The sequence below is a fragment of the Setaria italica genome, chromosome II (assembly GCF_000263155.2).
Source record: "Setaria italica strain Yugu1 chromosome II, Setaria_italica_v2.0, whole genome shotgun sequence".
Taxonomy (NCBI): Eukaryota; Viridiplantae; Streptophyta; class Magnoliopsida; order Poales; family Poaceae; genus Setaria; species Setaria italica.
Window position 1 is genome coordinate 38,552,677 of NC_028451.1, and position 14,703 is coordinate 38,567,379.

The 14,703-nt window shown below is 52.2% G+C and overlaps 1 protein-coding gene across 1 annotated transcript; it reads left to right on the forward strand.

Moving 5' to 3' along the window:
* The first annotated feature begins 1,565 nt into the window (after positions 1 to 1,565).
* On the forward strand, positions 1,566 to 3,855 carry LOC101780611 (protein POLLENLESS 3-LIKE 2). Its single transcript, XM_004957430.4, has 4 exons — positions 1,566 to 1,869; positions 1,965 to 2,177; positions 2,302 to 2,457; positions 2,572 to 3,855. The coding sequence occupies exons 1-4, from the start codon at positions 1,675 to 1,677 to the stop codon at positions 3,502 to 3,504; spliced, it is 1,497 nt and encodes a 498-aa protein (XP_004957487.1). The 5' UTR covers positions 1,566 to 1,674; the 3' UTR covers positions 3,505 to 3,855.
* Positions 3,856 to 14,703: the final 10,848 nt, after the last annotated feature.

Consider the following 14,703-nt stretch of genomic DNA (forward strand, 5'->3'; position numbering starts at 1 on the left):
GTAGCATAAGAACTACATATCTAATGGAATGAGAGATGTAAGCATCACTGGGATTTGAATTTGGACCACTTACAATACTGTGAACTGAACGCCATAATGTTGGTGCCTTTTACGAACCACCCCTGTACTGATTTTGGACAGGAAAGAGTGATCAATCCCTTCGAACTGGCATCCATACGATCTCGATACTGGTAGCATTGCCTCTGAAAAGGCTTTAGTAAACCTGAAATATCTTCCTGGTGCAAGAAATTTCCGTGCAAGGCATATCTCTTGAACTTCTCTGAGGTACAGCAGTAGCGATCCTGGGGGTCAGAGGTGATGGTAATATCAAGTGATCGAGTCACAAGAGCCTTTATATCAGATAGCAGTCTTGGGTAAGTTAAGTAAATAAAACTCTAAAAATAAAAGGTGATTTTTATTTTTCTTACAATTTAGTGCAATGTTTAATGAAGGTATAGTGGTATTACCGAAGTGTAGTATACTGTATACCACTAAATGCAAACATGATTGTAGGTTATGGCCATAAGTTATCTGGGTTATTAAGAATCATATTAGAGTTATCATATATATTAGAGAGTCATGTATAGTACAGCTGCAAGACAACCACAATTCATGCAACTTGCTCAGAAATTTGGTTCACACAGATAAAACGTTTGTGCAGACCAGTGATAATCTCATGTTATGAATTGCTACAGTAGAGCATGATGAAAGCCACTGTACACTGTGCTAACAGATTATGACACTAGCATATTCTATCAATTAAGAGAGAGTAAAACAATGTAAATAATGCACAATTGCACACCTTGCAAAGACAACCGCACTTCATCCAACTTGACAAGTTAACAATATACAGGAAAGCAGCATAAGAACTACACGCCTCTAATGGAACGAGAGATGTAGGTAGCCATGTAGGCATCACCGAGATTCTGATCTGAACCACTTACAACGCTGGGTGTGTCGGTGCCCCTTTTGCCAATGGCTCCCGTCCCAATTCTGGACAGATCGCCTGACCAGTCCCTTCCGTCCGGCACCAATACAACGCTGCTTCGTATCGGTTATCGATGAAGAAGATGAACGCATCGCCCTAAACCCAAAGCTTTTCGTCCAGCATCACTCCGGCATTTCATCGAACACCCGGCGTCCAACTGCCACGGCCGCCCGCGCCGCCACGTGACAGAGGAAACAGCGACTAGTGACACACATCCGCACCTTCCGCTCCACACATTCAGGAATTTCACCGTAAAACGCGGCCGCGACGGTCGAACCCAGCTCCAGCTGCGACGGTGAGCGGAGCGCACGGGGAGGACGGCGTCGACGACACGGGATCAGCCGGCGACGACGAAACGAGACACGCGAACGCACGACTCAATGAACGCCTCGGCCCACTTGGCTTGACCAGGCCCAGGAAGGATCAGTGGGCCGTGACAGCTATAGTCAGAACTGAAGGAGGTGAGGCCCAGCAATTCCCAACGGCTAGTTCCCCCAAACGGCTAGCTCCTCCAACGGTCGGACCCCCTCAAACCGATTCATATATCTCCTGCGGAATCCAATGCCCCGCTACCAGCCTACTGCCACCGGAGCGCTTTCCCCTCCTCTCTCTTGCTCAGCTCCGTTCTTGGATCGTCTCGTTTCACAAGGGAGGACTGAGGAGGAGGAGGAGAGATCGAGGCCACGATGATGCAGCAGATGCAGCAGGAGCCGTGGAACGCCGCCGCCGTGGGGCTCCTCCGGCCGACCAAGTCGGCGCCCTGCTCGCCCATCAAGCCGGCGGCAGCGGCGGGCATGGTCCGGACCCACTCCGACTCCTTCCACGTCGCGCACAAGGTGCCCGTCGGCGACACGCCCTACGTGCGCGCCAAGCGCGTCCAGGTATGCAATCGTGCGCTTATTTCGGCTGATGGCGTTGTGCGGACGATTGGGTTCGATCTGATTGGATTTTGCCGTGCCCGGCATCGATGATGCAGCTAGTGGATAAGGATCCGGAGAAGGCGATCGCGCTGTTCTGGTCGGCAATCAACGCCGGCGACCGCGTGGACAGCGCGCTCAAGGACATGGCCATCGTGATGAAGCAGCAGAACCGCGCCGAGGAGGCCATTGAGGCCATCAAGTCGCTGCGCAGCCGATGCTCCGACCAGGCGCAGGAGTCGCTCGACAACATCCTCCTCGACCTCTACAAGGTTCGCGTCCTCCTTCGCCTCCCAAGCATCGATCAATTTAAACCTTGTATGTATTCGAATTCGATTGGTGCATCTGAGATTGTACTGAATTTGAGTGCGTTCTTGCTGTTGTTGCGATACGCAGAGATGCGGGCGACTGGACGACCAGATCTCGCTGCTCAAGCACAAGCTGCAGCTGATCCACCAGGGCCATGCCTTCAACGGCAAGCGCACCAAGACGGCGAGGTCGCAGGGCCGCAAGTTCCAGGTCACCCTCGAGCAAGAAGCCACCAGGCTCCTCGTAAGTGCCTGCATTTCTTGTAGCTTCTTGCAGATTAAAGCTTCAATTCATATCTGCAGCTCATATCTGCTCAATCTCTGTTCGCTGATCAATCCTGCCATTGGTATTGTGCAGGGTAACCTGGGATGGGCTCTGATGCAGAAGGAGAACTACACGGAGGCGGAGGGGGCGTACCGGCGGGCGCTGCTCATCGGGCCGGACAACAACAAGATGTGCAACCTGGGCATCTGCCTCATGAAGCAGGGCCGCGTGCTTGAGGCCAAGGACGTGCTCAAGCAGGTGCGCCCCGCGGCGGTCGACGGCCTGCGCGGCGCCGACTCGCACCTCAAGGCCTACGAGCGCGCGCAGGAGATGCTGCGGGACCTCGAGGCCAAGCTCGTCGGCCGCCCGCGCGCCGATCAGCTCGACACGAGCTGGCTCTTCGACGCGCTGCTGCTGGGATCGTCGTCAAGTATCTGGCAGCCGCAGCCGTGCATCGACCACTTGCTGCCACCTTCAGCTCCGGCACCTGTCCCGGCCCCGGCCCCGGCGCGGCGCGACCACTTCGCCGATGAGAACGCCTGCGTGAGCAAGAAGCTGGCGGCGCTCCAGGCGAACATGCTCAATGTTGACGCGCAGCCCTTCTACTCTCTGCGGATGCCGCCACTTGCGACGAAGCCCCAGAACACAGTGCAGCAGCAGCCGCAGCAGAAGCCAACTCCCGTCCATGATCCCTTGGGCAACCTGAAGAGGACACGGTCCGGCAATTGCATGGACAAGGCAGGAGCAGTGGTGGACAAGGAGCAGAGCACCGACGAGAACAGCGGCAGGAGGAAGTCGCTCTCGGCTGAGGACAGATGGCCGGAACTGCCCGACCACAGCGCATTCGACGAGGCTCTCGTCGCGGCTGTCCTAGCCCCGGTGCTCGACGACGAACCAGCAGCCACCGAAGGGAACGGCCATGGCAAGCTGCCGGCGAGCTGCGGCACGAGCCCAGTGGTGAAGGAGAAGATCGGCAAGAGGCTGAGGATCTTCCAGGACATCACACAGACAGTGAACAACTTCTGATTCGTTTTGGTTTTCTTCACTTTTCCTACTCACAACAGGCAGGCTTGAGGTGGCGACGCCGCGAAGGAGATGGGCTTGTTCTCCTGGGAAGCTCCTGTCTGGCAACTAAGTTAATCAGGAATTCGATTCGATTCGATTCAAGTTTAATATGATGCTGATTTCCAATTCAATTTTTAACACACCAAAATAACAGCTGATTCTTTTGTTCGCTTCTTCAGCTTGGCACTTCAGGAAGCGTGTGTTTTCCTGCTTTCTTTGCCATAAGGCTCTCCTTGTAATAGAAGTGGACTGCATCCTATTCTAATTTCCTTTGGTCAAACACTTGAATGAATAACAAAGTTCGTTTATTTATCTGCTCGTCTGGTGTGACTCATCTGTTATTTTGACTTGTTCACTGCAACCATGAAAGCAATAGGTTTACTACTTGCAATCTTACTGCAAATGCTGATGACTGAACAATGTGACCTCGAGGGCAATTTTCTGCGTCCGCTAATTTACGGAAGCAAGTTACTGACTTCAAAAACTGTTGCGTTTTATTAGTCAATCGAATATGAAATTGATCGGAGTCAACCGCAACATAATTGTAGAATGAGACTTGATGGGGGTGCTCCACCGACAGCGTGTGCGAGCAAACCAGAAGCTCGGCAAGAGATGATTGAAACGCATAAATCTGTAGTTTTCAAACTAGATATCCAAATCAAATTCCAATTATATCACGAGATCTTCGAAACTATACCGTATATTTGGATAGTTTTCTAGGTGGAACATTATTTTTTAATGTGGAAATGGGAACAAACAATCGCTAATGGGCGCAAGCTTCCAGATCGCAGCGTCGAGTTTTGGGCTCAGATCAGAGCCCAAGTTACTAATAGGCGGACGGTCGAGTGGTTTTATAAGGCCGCCTGTCTTACCCTTTAGGCCCACTGGCTGCAGGCCTAGTCCGCTAGCCCAAAACAAAATTTGATTTTACAGATCTACGAGAGCCTTCGCAAATACTCCATCTAAAGTCGGTGTCATGATTCATACGTACGTATGGTACTTTCGCATCATTGTTTTTCGTGGGAAGATCTGCAGTCACTCTTCTGTAGTCCACACATAAGTAGTAGTACTACTAGGTGCAAGATTAGATTTTTTTTTGGGGGGGGCGCATGTGTGTACGCTCGTATGCGTGAGCAGTACTGTTGTTCTTTAAACAATGTTGTCATACGTACTTGACTTGTTTGACTTTGTTGATGACGATTACTGCAGCGAGCAAGGCCATGGTCCCACACTCCCACTAGCACAATTTCTAGTTTTCTACGAGAATCGAAAAAATCGGATGGATGTGAAGCATTGTTTCTTTAGAAAACAATACAAATTGTGAAGCAGCCTTACATGATACCAGTGATGATTCTTGCTCGCCCCACTCAGGAGACTAGACAAACGGCAAGTGTCTAGGTTGTGCAAAGTAATATGAGGTTTGAGGTACAAGAGGTGGGGAAATTAATGTTAATAGGGCAATAACATAGCATAATATTTTTCATATTATATATTTTTAATAGAACAAATAGGTAGTTCCGCATTAGTCAAGCTATAGTGATAAAATAAACAAAAGCTGTTGTGGCATGGATGCTAGTGGCCAGGGGCGGACCTAGCTCGAAAAATGAGCGGCGGCCTGTTAGTGTATGAGCCTTTATAATTTCAATAAACCAGATCTATGTCCAATGAAAATATAAACGTGAGTGGCGGCCCGTACCCTCACTCGCCTCTACGTATGTCCGCTCCTGCTAGTGGCTACACCAAGTATCGGTAGGTAGAGATAAAAGGCGATATGAGGTGGCATTGCGGTTCATGCTACTAATAAGGACTACGTACATGCAAAAGAAATTACTACATTATGTGGATAGAAAGTTCTCATTAAAAAAGAAGTTACAAGTTCGTGCCAGCTGTGGGTCACTGTAGAAGCTGCAGCGAGCTCGCTGCATGCTAGTGCTGTTGGCTGCTGCAGCTGCAGCTGCGGCCAGCACAAGTAGCACCGAGGAACGGCGAGGAAATGTTTGTGTCTGTCCCTATCTTTTCTCTACAGCTAAAAAAAAATAAGTAAAAACGTACGCTTCTCTACAGCTAAAAAAATAAAAAACGAGTCGATTGGAGACCGTCCGTGACCGCGGCATCCTCGGAGGAAATCTACAATCGCGGACCGATCCCTCCAATTCCTTCTCTCCCTTCCTCCGCGCCTACCAGGACCCTGCGGTGATTTGTAGCCCTCTAATCGATCCCTCCCCCTCCCGTTTCCCCTCCTCACGTTCTTGTTTGTCTCGAGCCACCGCCGCTGCCTCTTTTCATCGTCAATTGCGCTCGCACCGCGCCACCGTCGCCGCCATCCTCGCCAGGCCTTGAGATGCTACCAATTCGCGGTTCCAGCCAAGAGGGCACGCCCACACCTCCTTGGTCCACAGCTCCACGCCACCGTCTATTACGATACCACCACTTTGACCATCAACGGGCTCGTCACGAGAGGCAGCTCATCTCCAACGTTAGGATTGTGCGCAGTCCAAATCATTGGAGGTACGCAATCACCCGATGTCTTCTCCCCCAGGTTAATTTCTAATGTTTAGATTAGGGCCTAATTACTTGAGAGATATGGGTACCCCATGGGTTCGTACCGACCAGGATACTGGCTGAACTTGACAAGTAGGCCTGCCCGACCAGGGTGTGCGGGCCGAGGATATGAAGATACTTGGAGTACACGTCAAGGCAACAAGACAGTTCAAATCTGCTCGGATATCATGGAACGCGTATTATAGTTCGACTCAGATTACCTTCCATATAACTACCGAGTAGATTAGGTTCAAACTAACTTGTAACCTTAGGTCGTCAGCCTATATAAGGCCGCCAAGGGCACCCCTCGAGGGGACCCCATCATCTAAACCATTGAGCAATACAATCCACCTAAATACAGGATGTATGGTATTACTCTTCGGAGGCCCGAACCTGTCTAAAACCCTCGTGCCCCCTTCGTGTTCTCGCGATTACCTTCGAGTTCTTGGTTTTGCAATCGCCCTCCTATAAATCAACCACTTGGGTAACCCCCTTGTAGACTGTCGGGCTTATAAATCCGACAGTTGGCGCGCCATGTGGGGGTGATTGTGAGATCCTCCTAGCGACCTCGATGGCATCCCGTCCCAGCGTTGTTTTCCCCGGGAGCATGAAGGACTACATTGCCAACTTGGTCCGATTCGCTTCGGGACCATGGCGGCGGATTCCGATCCGATCGCTTCTTTCGTCGACTCGGCGCCTTCCGTCGACTCAGCGTCCAGCGCCAGTTTAGTTTCCGTTGGATCTGCTTCAACGGGATAAGTTCTCCATCCCAGGATCGTCATGCTGCTTGCCCAGCAGGTCGGCGATCTCTCTCTTTCCGAGAGGGTTCTAGATCTACTTGATCTCTTTTCGACCTGATTGTGGGGCTAGATCACATCAGCAGTACTATTGCTAAGTGCATAGATTTGTCTAAGGTGGTGCTAGGTTCAACAAGGTCGGCGTAGGTCCATCCCGCATCCCCTTTGATCTGCGGAACTCAGCTGTCGTGGACTCCACCAAACTCAACCAAGCTTTCCAGATCCATCTGGAGACCCACCCAGTTTTTGGACTGTGATGGATTCCAAGTGCCCCGCATCATCCTGACGCCAAATCCCCATGGAAGCAACGACGAGAGCAACTCCTCCATGCCAGATCGTGAAGCCCTCGTGGTCTCCACTGGTGAGCCATCCCAGGATGGCGAAACTTCTTCTCAGGAAGGAGGCAGTAATGCCAGGAACCAGGACCGCGCAGCACAGCGCCAATAGGAGCAAGCCAACATCCAACAGCAAACTGTTGCCAACGTGGAGGCAGCAGGCGACCAGCACCAACCGCCGCGCAACGACCGCAACAATGCCAACCAGGGCGGCGCCCGGGACAGACGCAGGCGCCCTGCATGTACCCTCAATCTACTAGCCGACCTCGAGGAGGCTGGCCACAACGTCTTCGCTACACCCCAGGGCAACCAGGGGGCTGTGTATGCCGACCTAGAAAATCTCCCAGACTCGTACCAAGTTCGATGGATCCAGGCGCGACTCCAAGTCGCCAATGCCCAGATCGAGGAGCAGGCCAACAGCCGACCCGCACACTCTCGGTCCACAGCCACCCGGCACCCCCGAAGCCGATTCGAGCATAGTAGATCCGACCACCGTCGAGGCGACCACGCGGGAGGTCGGATGGAGCCAATCCTTAAAGAAGAGGTGGAGCAGAACACCAACCCACCTGCCAACGACAATGTCAACAACAACCATCAGCGCGACAACAATGACAACTGCCGCCGCGGCAGGAGAGGCGATGATGAGGACCGCGGCCGACTAGGTTGACAACGTGATCTCCGTGATAAGCTCCGTGATCTTCGCAACCTCCACGACCTTCGCCCTGACCTCAACAATCGCCACAGTGAGCATGATGAGAACGAGTTCCGCCGCCACGCTGAGTACGACCATGACTACGACGCTCCTAGACTCAACCATGATGCTGAACGCCAGGATCGCCGTCATCAGGAGGATGAGATGCGTCGCCGCGTCGACTACGATCGCGTGTTTGGCGCCCCTAAAGACGCTTACGACTCGCCCAGGTGCGACAACGGCAGACGCTCCAGGGCTCCACCCGTCAAGTACTACCTCGACGACGATGATGACACGGTGATCGATGGCTTCACCGCCTTCACTCTGCGCCTCAAGGCTGTTGACTAGCTGGCCACATTCAAGCCGACCATCAATGAAAAGTATGATGGTCGCTTCGACCCCACCATCTGGCTCAAGACGTACAGCACCGTGGTGAAAGTCGCCAATGGCAACTACGACCAGATGGCCGCCTACTTCTCGGTGGTGATGGGTCCCGCTCCGCTCCTGTGGTTGGAGCATCTTCCTCCGGACAGCATCGACAGCTGGGGTCAGCTCACTAGAGCTTTCACTCAGAATTACTAGGCTACCTATAATAGACCTGGCAACACGAAGAAACTCGACCAAGTCCACTAGAGGTCGGGCAAAACTATCCGAACGTACACCAACCGCTTCTTTGAGAACCGCAACAGGCTGGCCGGCATTGAAGACCGCAACATCATTATGTACTTTCGCTCTGGCCTGATGAATCGCACCATGTTCTGCAAGATGTACGAGGCTGCCCCCAAGACGGTCGAGCAGATGATGGAAGTTGTCAACAAGTAAGCAGACATAGAGGAGACAGCGAAAGTATAGTTCCAGGGCGTCCAGCATCGCTAGAACGACGAGTACGATCAGCTAGCCCATGATGAACACCAAGCACGACCGGAGCCCTGACTCCGAAAAAGGGCCCTCAACGCTCTATGCCCCTTCCACAAGGACGCACGCCACAATCTTTAGTACTGCATAATCCTCAAGAAAGAGCTCGGTTCCCCGGTGGAGTACAAGCGACCCCGTCGCAATGACTACTGATAGGGCGACCACAGGCACGACTACCGCCATCGTGATGACTGCAACGATCGCCGTAGCGGCGACCACTACAACGACGACCGCGACCACCGTCGTGACGACCGCAACGATCATGACAACTGCAGGCGTGACGACCGCGACGACCAAAACTGAGAGGAACGCCACGACCCGCCACACCAAGACGTCCACCGTCCCGGTGCCGACCAGAATGGGGAGTTCCAGCAACCGGAGTGGCAGGTCAACATCACCATAGGCGACCCCAACGCTTTCTGCAGCAACCGCAAGAAGCTACGTGAGCGAGAGGTGCACCTTGTCTCCATACAGCTAGTCCAGCATCTATACTGGTCAGAGCAACCCATAACCTTCTCCAGGCAAGATCATTGGGTCCACATCCCAGATCCCGGGTCCTACCCGCTGGTGGTCTGCCCGACCATAGACCGGGCCTTACTCCCTAAAGTGCTGATCGACAGTGGCAGTGGCCTTACATTATCTTCACAGAGACCTTGAAGCACATGGACTTCGACTTCAAGCGGCTCTAGCCCTATGAAGAACCCTTCTATGGCATCGTCCCCGGCAAAGGGTCCTACCCGATTGGCCGAGTTATTTTGCCCGTCACCTTTGGCACATAGACCAACTACCGCACAGAGTACCTCACATTTGAGGTGGCAAACTTCAAGATTTCCTACCATGCCATCCTTGGTAGACCCATGCTGGTGAGGTTTATGGCGATCCCGCACCACCTACCTTGTCCTCAAGATGCTTGATCCAAATGGAGTCCTCTCCATCTACAGTGACGTCAAGATGTTGTACAAGTGTGACACCGAGGCAGTTTAGCTCGTGGAAGCTTTGGAGTACTCGGCCAAGGCTACCCCCATGGTGGCCGAGGCCCAGAAGATAGACAAGAACCAGCTCACGATCCCTGAGATGGAGCCGACGCCGACAGTGCTGCAGCCCGACCCCAAGGCAAGAAGATCTGCCTTGGCCTTGAAGACCCGACCAAGACGGCCCTCATAGGGGTAGACCTCTCGGAGAAATAGGAACTTGCGCTCACCATTTTCCTCCAAGAAAACTTGGACATATTTGCATAGAAGCCATCTAATATGCCTGATGTCCCCAAGGAGCTGGCTGAGCACTCCTTGGACTTGAGCAAGACTGCACGGCCGGTAAAGCAGAAACTCCGCCACTTCACCCAAGATCACAAGGAGGCCATTAGGGTAGAACTAAACAAGCTCTTAGCTTCCAGATTCATCCATGAATGTAAGCATCCTGACTGGTTAGCAAATCTAGTCCTTAAAGAAAACCGGTGAAAGGAGAATGTGCATTGATTACACTGACTTGAACAAGCACTGCCCTAAGGACCCCTTCCCTCTTCCACGCATTGACCAAGTCGTAGACTCTATGGCTGGGAGTATCCTGCTCTGCTTCCTTGACTGCTACTCGGCCTATCACCAGATCGCCCTTGATCCTGCCGACCAAGACAAGACGGCATTCATAACGTCCTTCGGCCTCTACTGCTACAACACCATGACATTCGGGTTGAAAAATGCTGGTGCCACCTATTAGAAGGCAATCCAGGGTTGCCTTGCAACACAGCTACACAGGAACGTTGAGGCCTATGTCAACGATGTGGTGGTGAAGAGAAAGGACGAGGAAAGTTTCATAGCTGAACTCGCCGAGGCTTTCAATAGCCTCCGGGATTATCGCTGAAAACTCAACCCCGGCAAGTGTGTCTTTGGTGTCCCGTCTGGAAAGCTCCTGGGCTTAATGGTCAGCCAGCGTGGCATCGAAGCCAACCCCGTCAAGGTGGATGCAATAAGAAACATGGAGAAACCATCTAACAAGAAGGACATCATGAAGCCTACTGGCATGATGGTGGCCCTTAGCTGTTTCATCAGCAAACTTGGAGAAAAAGGTATGTCATTCTTCAAGCTCCTCAAAAACGTAGACAAATTTGAGTGGGACAACGAGGCCAGCAAGGCACTCGAAGAGCTCAAGGCTTTCCTCACCACTCCTCCCGTTATGACGGCCCTGGCCAACCAAGAAATGATGTACCTGTACATCTCTGCAGCAACGCATGTTGCCGAACCATGCTAGTTGTGGAGCGCCAAGAGCCCGGCCATACACACATGATGCAGTGACCGGTGTACTATGTCAGCGAGGTCCTCAACAACACAAAGATTCGCTACTCATAGGTTTAGAAATTGCTCTACGCAGTTCTGATCTCATCAAGAAAGTTTCCCCACTACTTCCTGACGCACAATATCCGGGTGGTGTCATCATACCCCACCGGTGAAATCCTCCACAACAGGAACGTCAACGGCCGAGTTGTCAAGTGGTCCGAGGAGCTCGGTGAGTTCCACCTCAATTTCTGCCTGCGTCACGCGACCAAGTTGCAGATCCTAGCCGACTTCATGACCGAGTGGACGGAGATCCAAAAGTCGCCCTTCCTGGAGAGGCCTAAACCCTGGACTATGTACTTCGATGGCACCCTCAACCTCGAAGGAGCCGGAGTGGGGGTCCTCTTTATATCCATGAAAGGCGAGCAACTCAAATACGTGCTCCAGATCCACTACAAGGCTACCAACAGCAGCGCCGAGTATGAAGCCCTCATCCACGGCCTTCGCATCGCCGTCTCCCTCAGAATCAAACGCATCCTTGCTTATTTGGCGACTCCAAGGTTGTCATCGAGCAAGTTAACAAGAATTGAGACTGCACCAAGGAGTCCATGGACGCTTATTGCATAGAAATCCACAAACTTGAGGCTCACTTTGATGGCCTTGAGTTCCACCATGTCCCCAGGGACCATATCATTGCCGCTGATGTCATGTCCAAGATCGGCTCCAAGCATGTGCAAGTTCTGGTCGACGTATTCGTACAAGACCTCCAAAAACCTTCTATCAAAACTCTGGACCTGGACCAGGTCAATGACACTGGCGCTCAGGCTCCAGCCTACCCAAAATCCACTGACGTCATGATGATTGAGGCAGAAGAAGACTAGCGCACCCTGTTCATAGCCTTGATCAGCGATCAGATGGCGTCAGAGGGTAAAGTAGAACATGAAAAATTAGCTCGATGCAGTGCAAACTACGTCGTCATCGGCAGGAGCTCTATAGGAAAGCTGCATCTACAGTCATCTTGATGAAGTGCATTCTGCGTAGTGAGGGCCTCAAACTCCTGCATGAAATCTACTCGGGAACGTGTGACAACCACGCCGCCTCGGGCACTTTGGTCGGCAAAGCCTTCCACTCTGGTTTCTATTGGCCAACAGCGGTAGCCGATGCAAAGGAGCTCGTCGAACGGTGCAAAGCATGTCAATTCTTCAAGCAGCAGCATCTACCAGCTTAGGCCTTGCGCACCATCCTACCATCCTAGCCCTTTGCATGCTGTGGGGCTGAACATGGTCGGACCCTTCAAGCCTGCTCGAGGTCAAGGCTATCATCAGCATCGAGTCAGTTAAAGCCGCTCAATTCATGGAAGAAATTACACACTGTTTTGGAGTGCCAAACATGATCATCACCGACCTTAGAAAGCAATTCACAGGCTCCGAGTTTTGGGATTTCTACCAAGACAACCTCATCGATGTGTACTACTCCTCAATAGCGCACCCGCACTACAACGGTCAAGTCAAACGTGCGAACGGGATGGTCCTCCAGTCCCTCAAGTCACGCATCTTCGACGACACGTCCAAGTACGCCACCAAGGGGCTACGCGAGCTACCCCATATCATCTGGTACCTATGAACATAGAAGAGCCGGGCTACTGGCTACACCCCTTTATTTATGGTGTACGGCGCAGAGGTCGTCCTGCCATCCGAGGTGGCATTTGGTGCCCCCACATCCAGTACTACGAGGAAGGTGAGGCAGAAATAAGTCGGCGGGTTGACATCGAAAGACTTGAAGAGCATCGCGTGGCGGCCCTCATCCAGCACGTACACCACGAGCAGCAGATTCGGCGCTACCACGATCGGAATGTCAGAGAACGTTCCTTCAACGTTGGTGATTTGGTGCTTCACCGGATCCAGTCCACCAAGGACATGCACAAGCTGGCCGTCCCCTAGAAAGGCCCCTTCATCGTCAAAGAAGTCATCTAGTCAGGAACTTATCAACTCCAATGGGTGGATGGCTCAGGCATCCCCAATCCATGGAATATCGAGCACCTACGACGCTTCTACCCTTAGGATTCACAAGCTATGTATTCTAGTTTTCCCTTTCCATTGAATGAATGAAACCTACAAGGTTTTTTGCGTACCTACTACCTTATTGTTCCCTTACCCGAGCTGTTCCTAACACTCAGGGGCTGTCCGACTTGTTCGACAGCCCACTTGCTCTCAAGCTCGAGGGCTTCCCCCGGGCGCCGAACTCTGGGTCTCACATCTTTATCCTCCCCCTGTTGAGGCTATACGACTAACTCGTGTGGTCGGCGTCTTAGCTTGCGAAACCTAGAAAACCTTGCGTTCATCCCTCCTACAAGCTCGAGATCCTCTCTCAGCAAAACGCTGGTAAGGTAAGGCTAAACGCTTAGCGAGTACAGGCCTCAGCCGCACGTTGTCTTATAGTATACACCAAGGGAGGGATGGAGCCCCTCTTTCCTCGCATGCATCAAGTCAATTACATCACTTGTCTTTTAAGACATTTTAATACACCGTAGAGTTCAATTTTTACAGGTCCAAATCATTTACAATATTCTCCGTCACATCCTACTACTGGTCCGCCAGATCGGGAATCATGTACGCGTGCTGCGACCCCTGTCGTAGCACGCTCCAAGGGTAGCCGCGGAAATTTTGAGGCCAACAGCGCGAAGGCATTGTTGACGCATTCCACCGCAGTGTCTTGAGCTGACCTGGTGCGGCCTTGAGACGGTCCAACAGTGGTGTTGGCACGGTTGGGTTGGCGTCCGATTGGTCCATGTCCATCACATAGCAGGCAGCCTTCCGCAGATCCTCCAACTCCACTTCCAGCCCTGCAATCACACATTGGTCATTCTAAAGATTACTCACATCAGCCTCTAAGCAGCGCTCGGTTTCTTTGCGGGCGTTGGCTTCACAGGCCTACTTCTGCGATACTGCATAGTCACACTTGACCACTACGTCATGCTCTTGCTGAAGGCACGCATTGGAGTCCTCGCACTCCTTGAGGTATCGCTGGAGTCTCTGCTCTCTCATCGTGACATCCGCTTACCCAAACAGGTTTACAATAATACCAAGATTACAAGGACAAAGCTGAGTAAACAGGTCGGCACAACCTACTTATCATGTGTGAAGTCAGAACACCCTTCTCCAGGTCCTTCAGTAGGAGCTGGTCGGCGACGTCTTCCTTAGCTCTCTTGAGCTCGGCCTCAAGGCACTCGGCCTCACGGCGCTCCGCCTTCAGGCGATAGTGCTCGGCCCAGCAGGTCCCTTTCACCCTCTTTCGCGCACGTGCGGCTAGACCCTGTTTACATTTCAACATTATGAGTTTTGCAAGGAAACTGGGATTCAAATACAAGTTAGCTAATATACTTACAAACACCAGCTCACCGATGTCCAGGGATGCTTTCCGCAACTTGAGAAGGTCTTCCTTATCCCGCGCCGCATCCTCAGCTAAGTCCATGTCAGAGAAGTCCTCGGCGATAGACTGATCTTCATGGAGTACACCAAGATCGGCATCCTCAGTGAACCTCTCTAGCGGCAGCTCCTCCTATTGAGGTTCGACTCTAGCTCCCTCATCAGCCGCCTTCTCGACCTCGGGGTCGA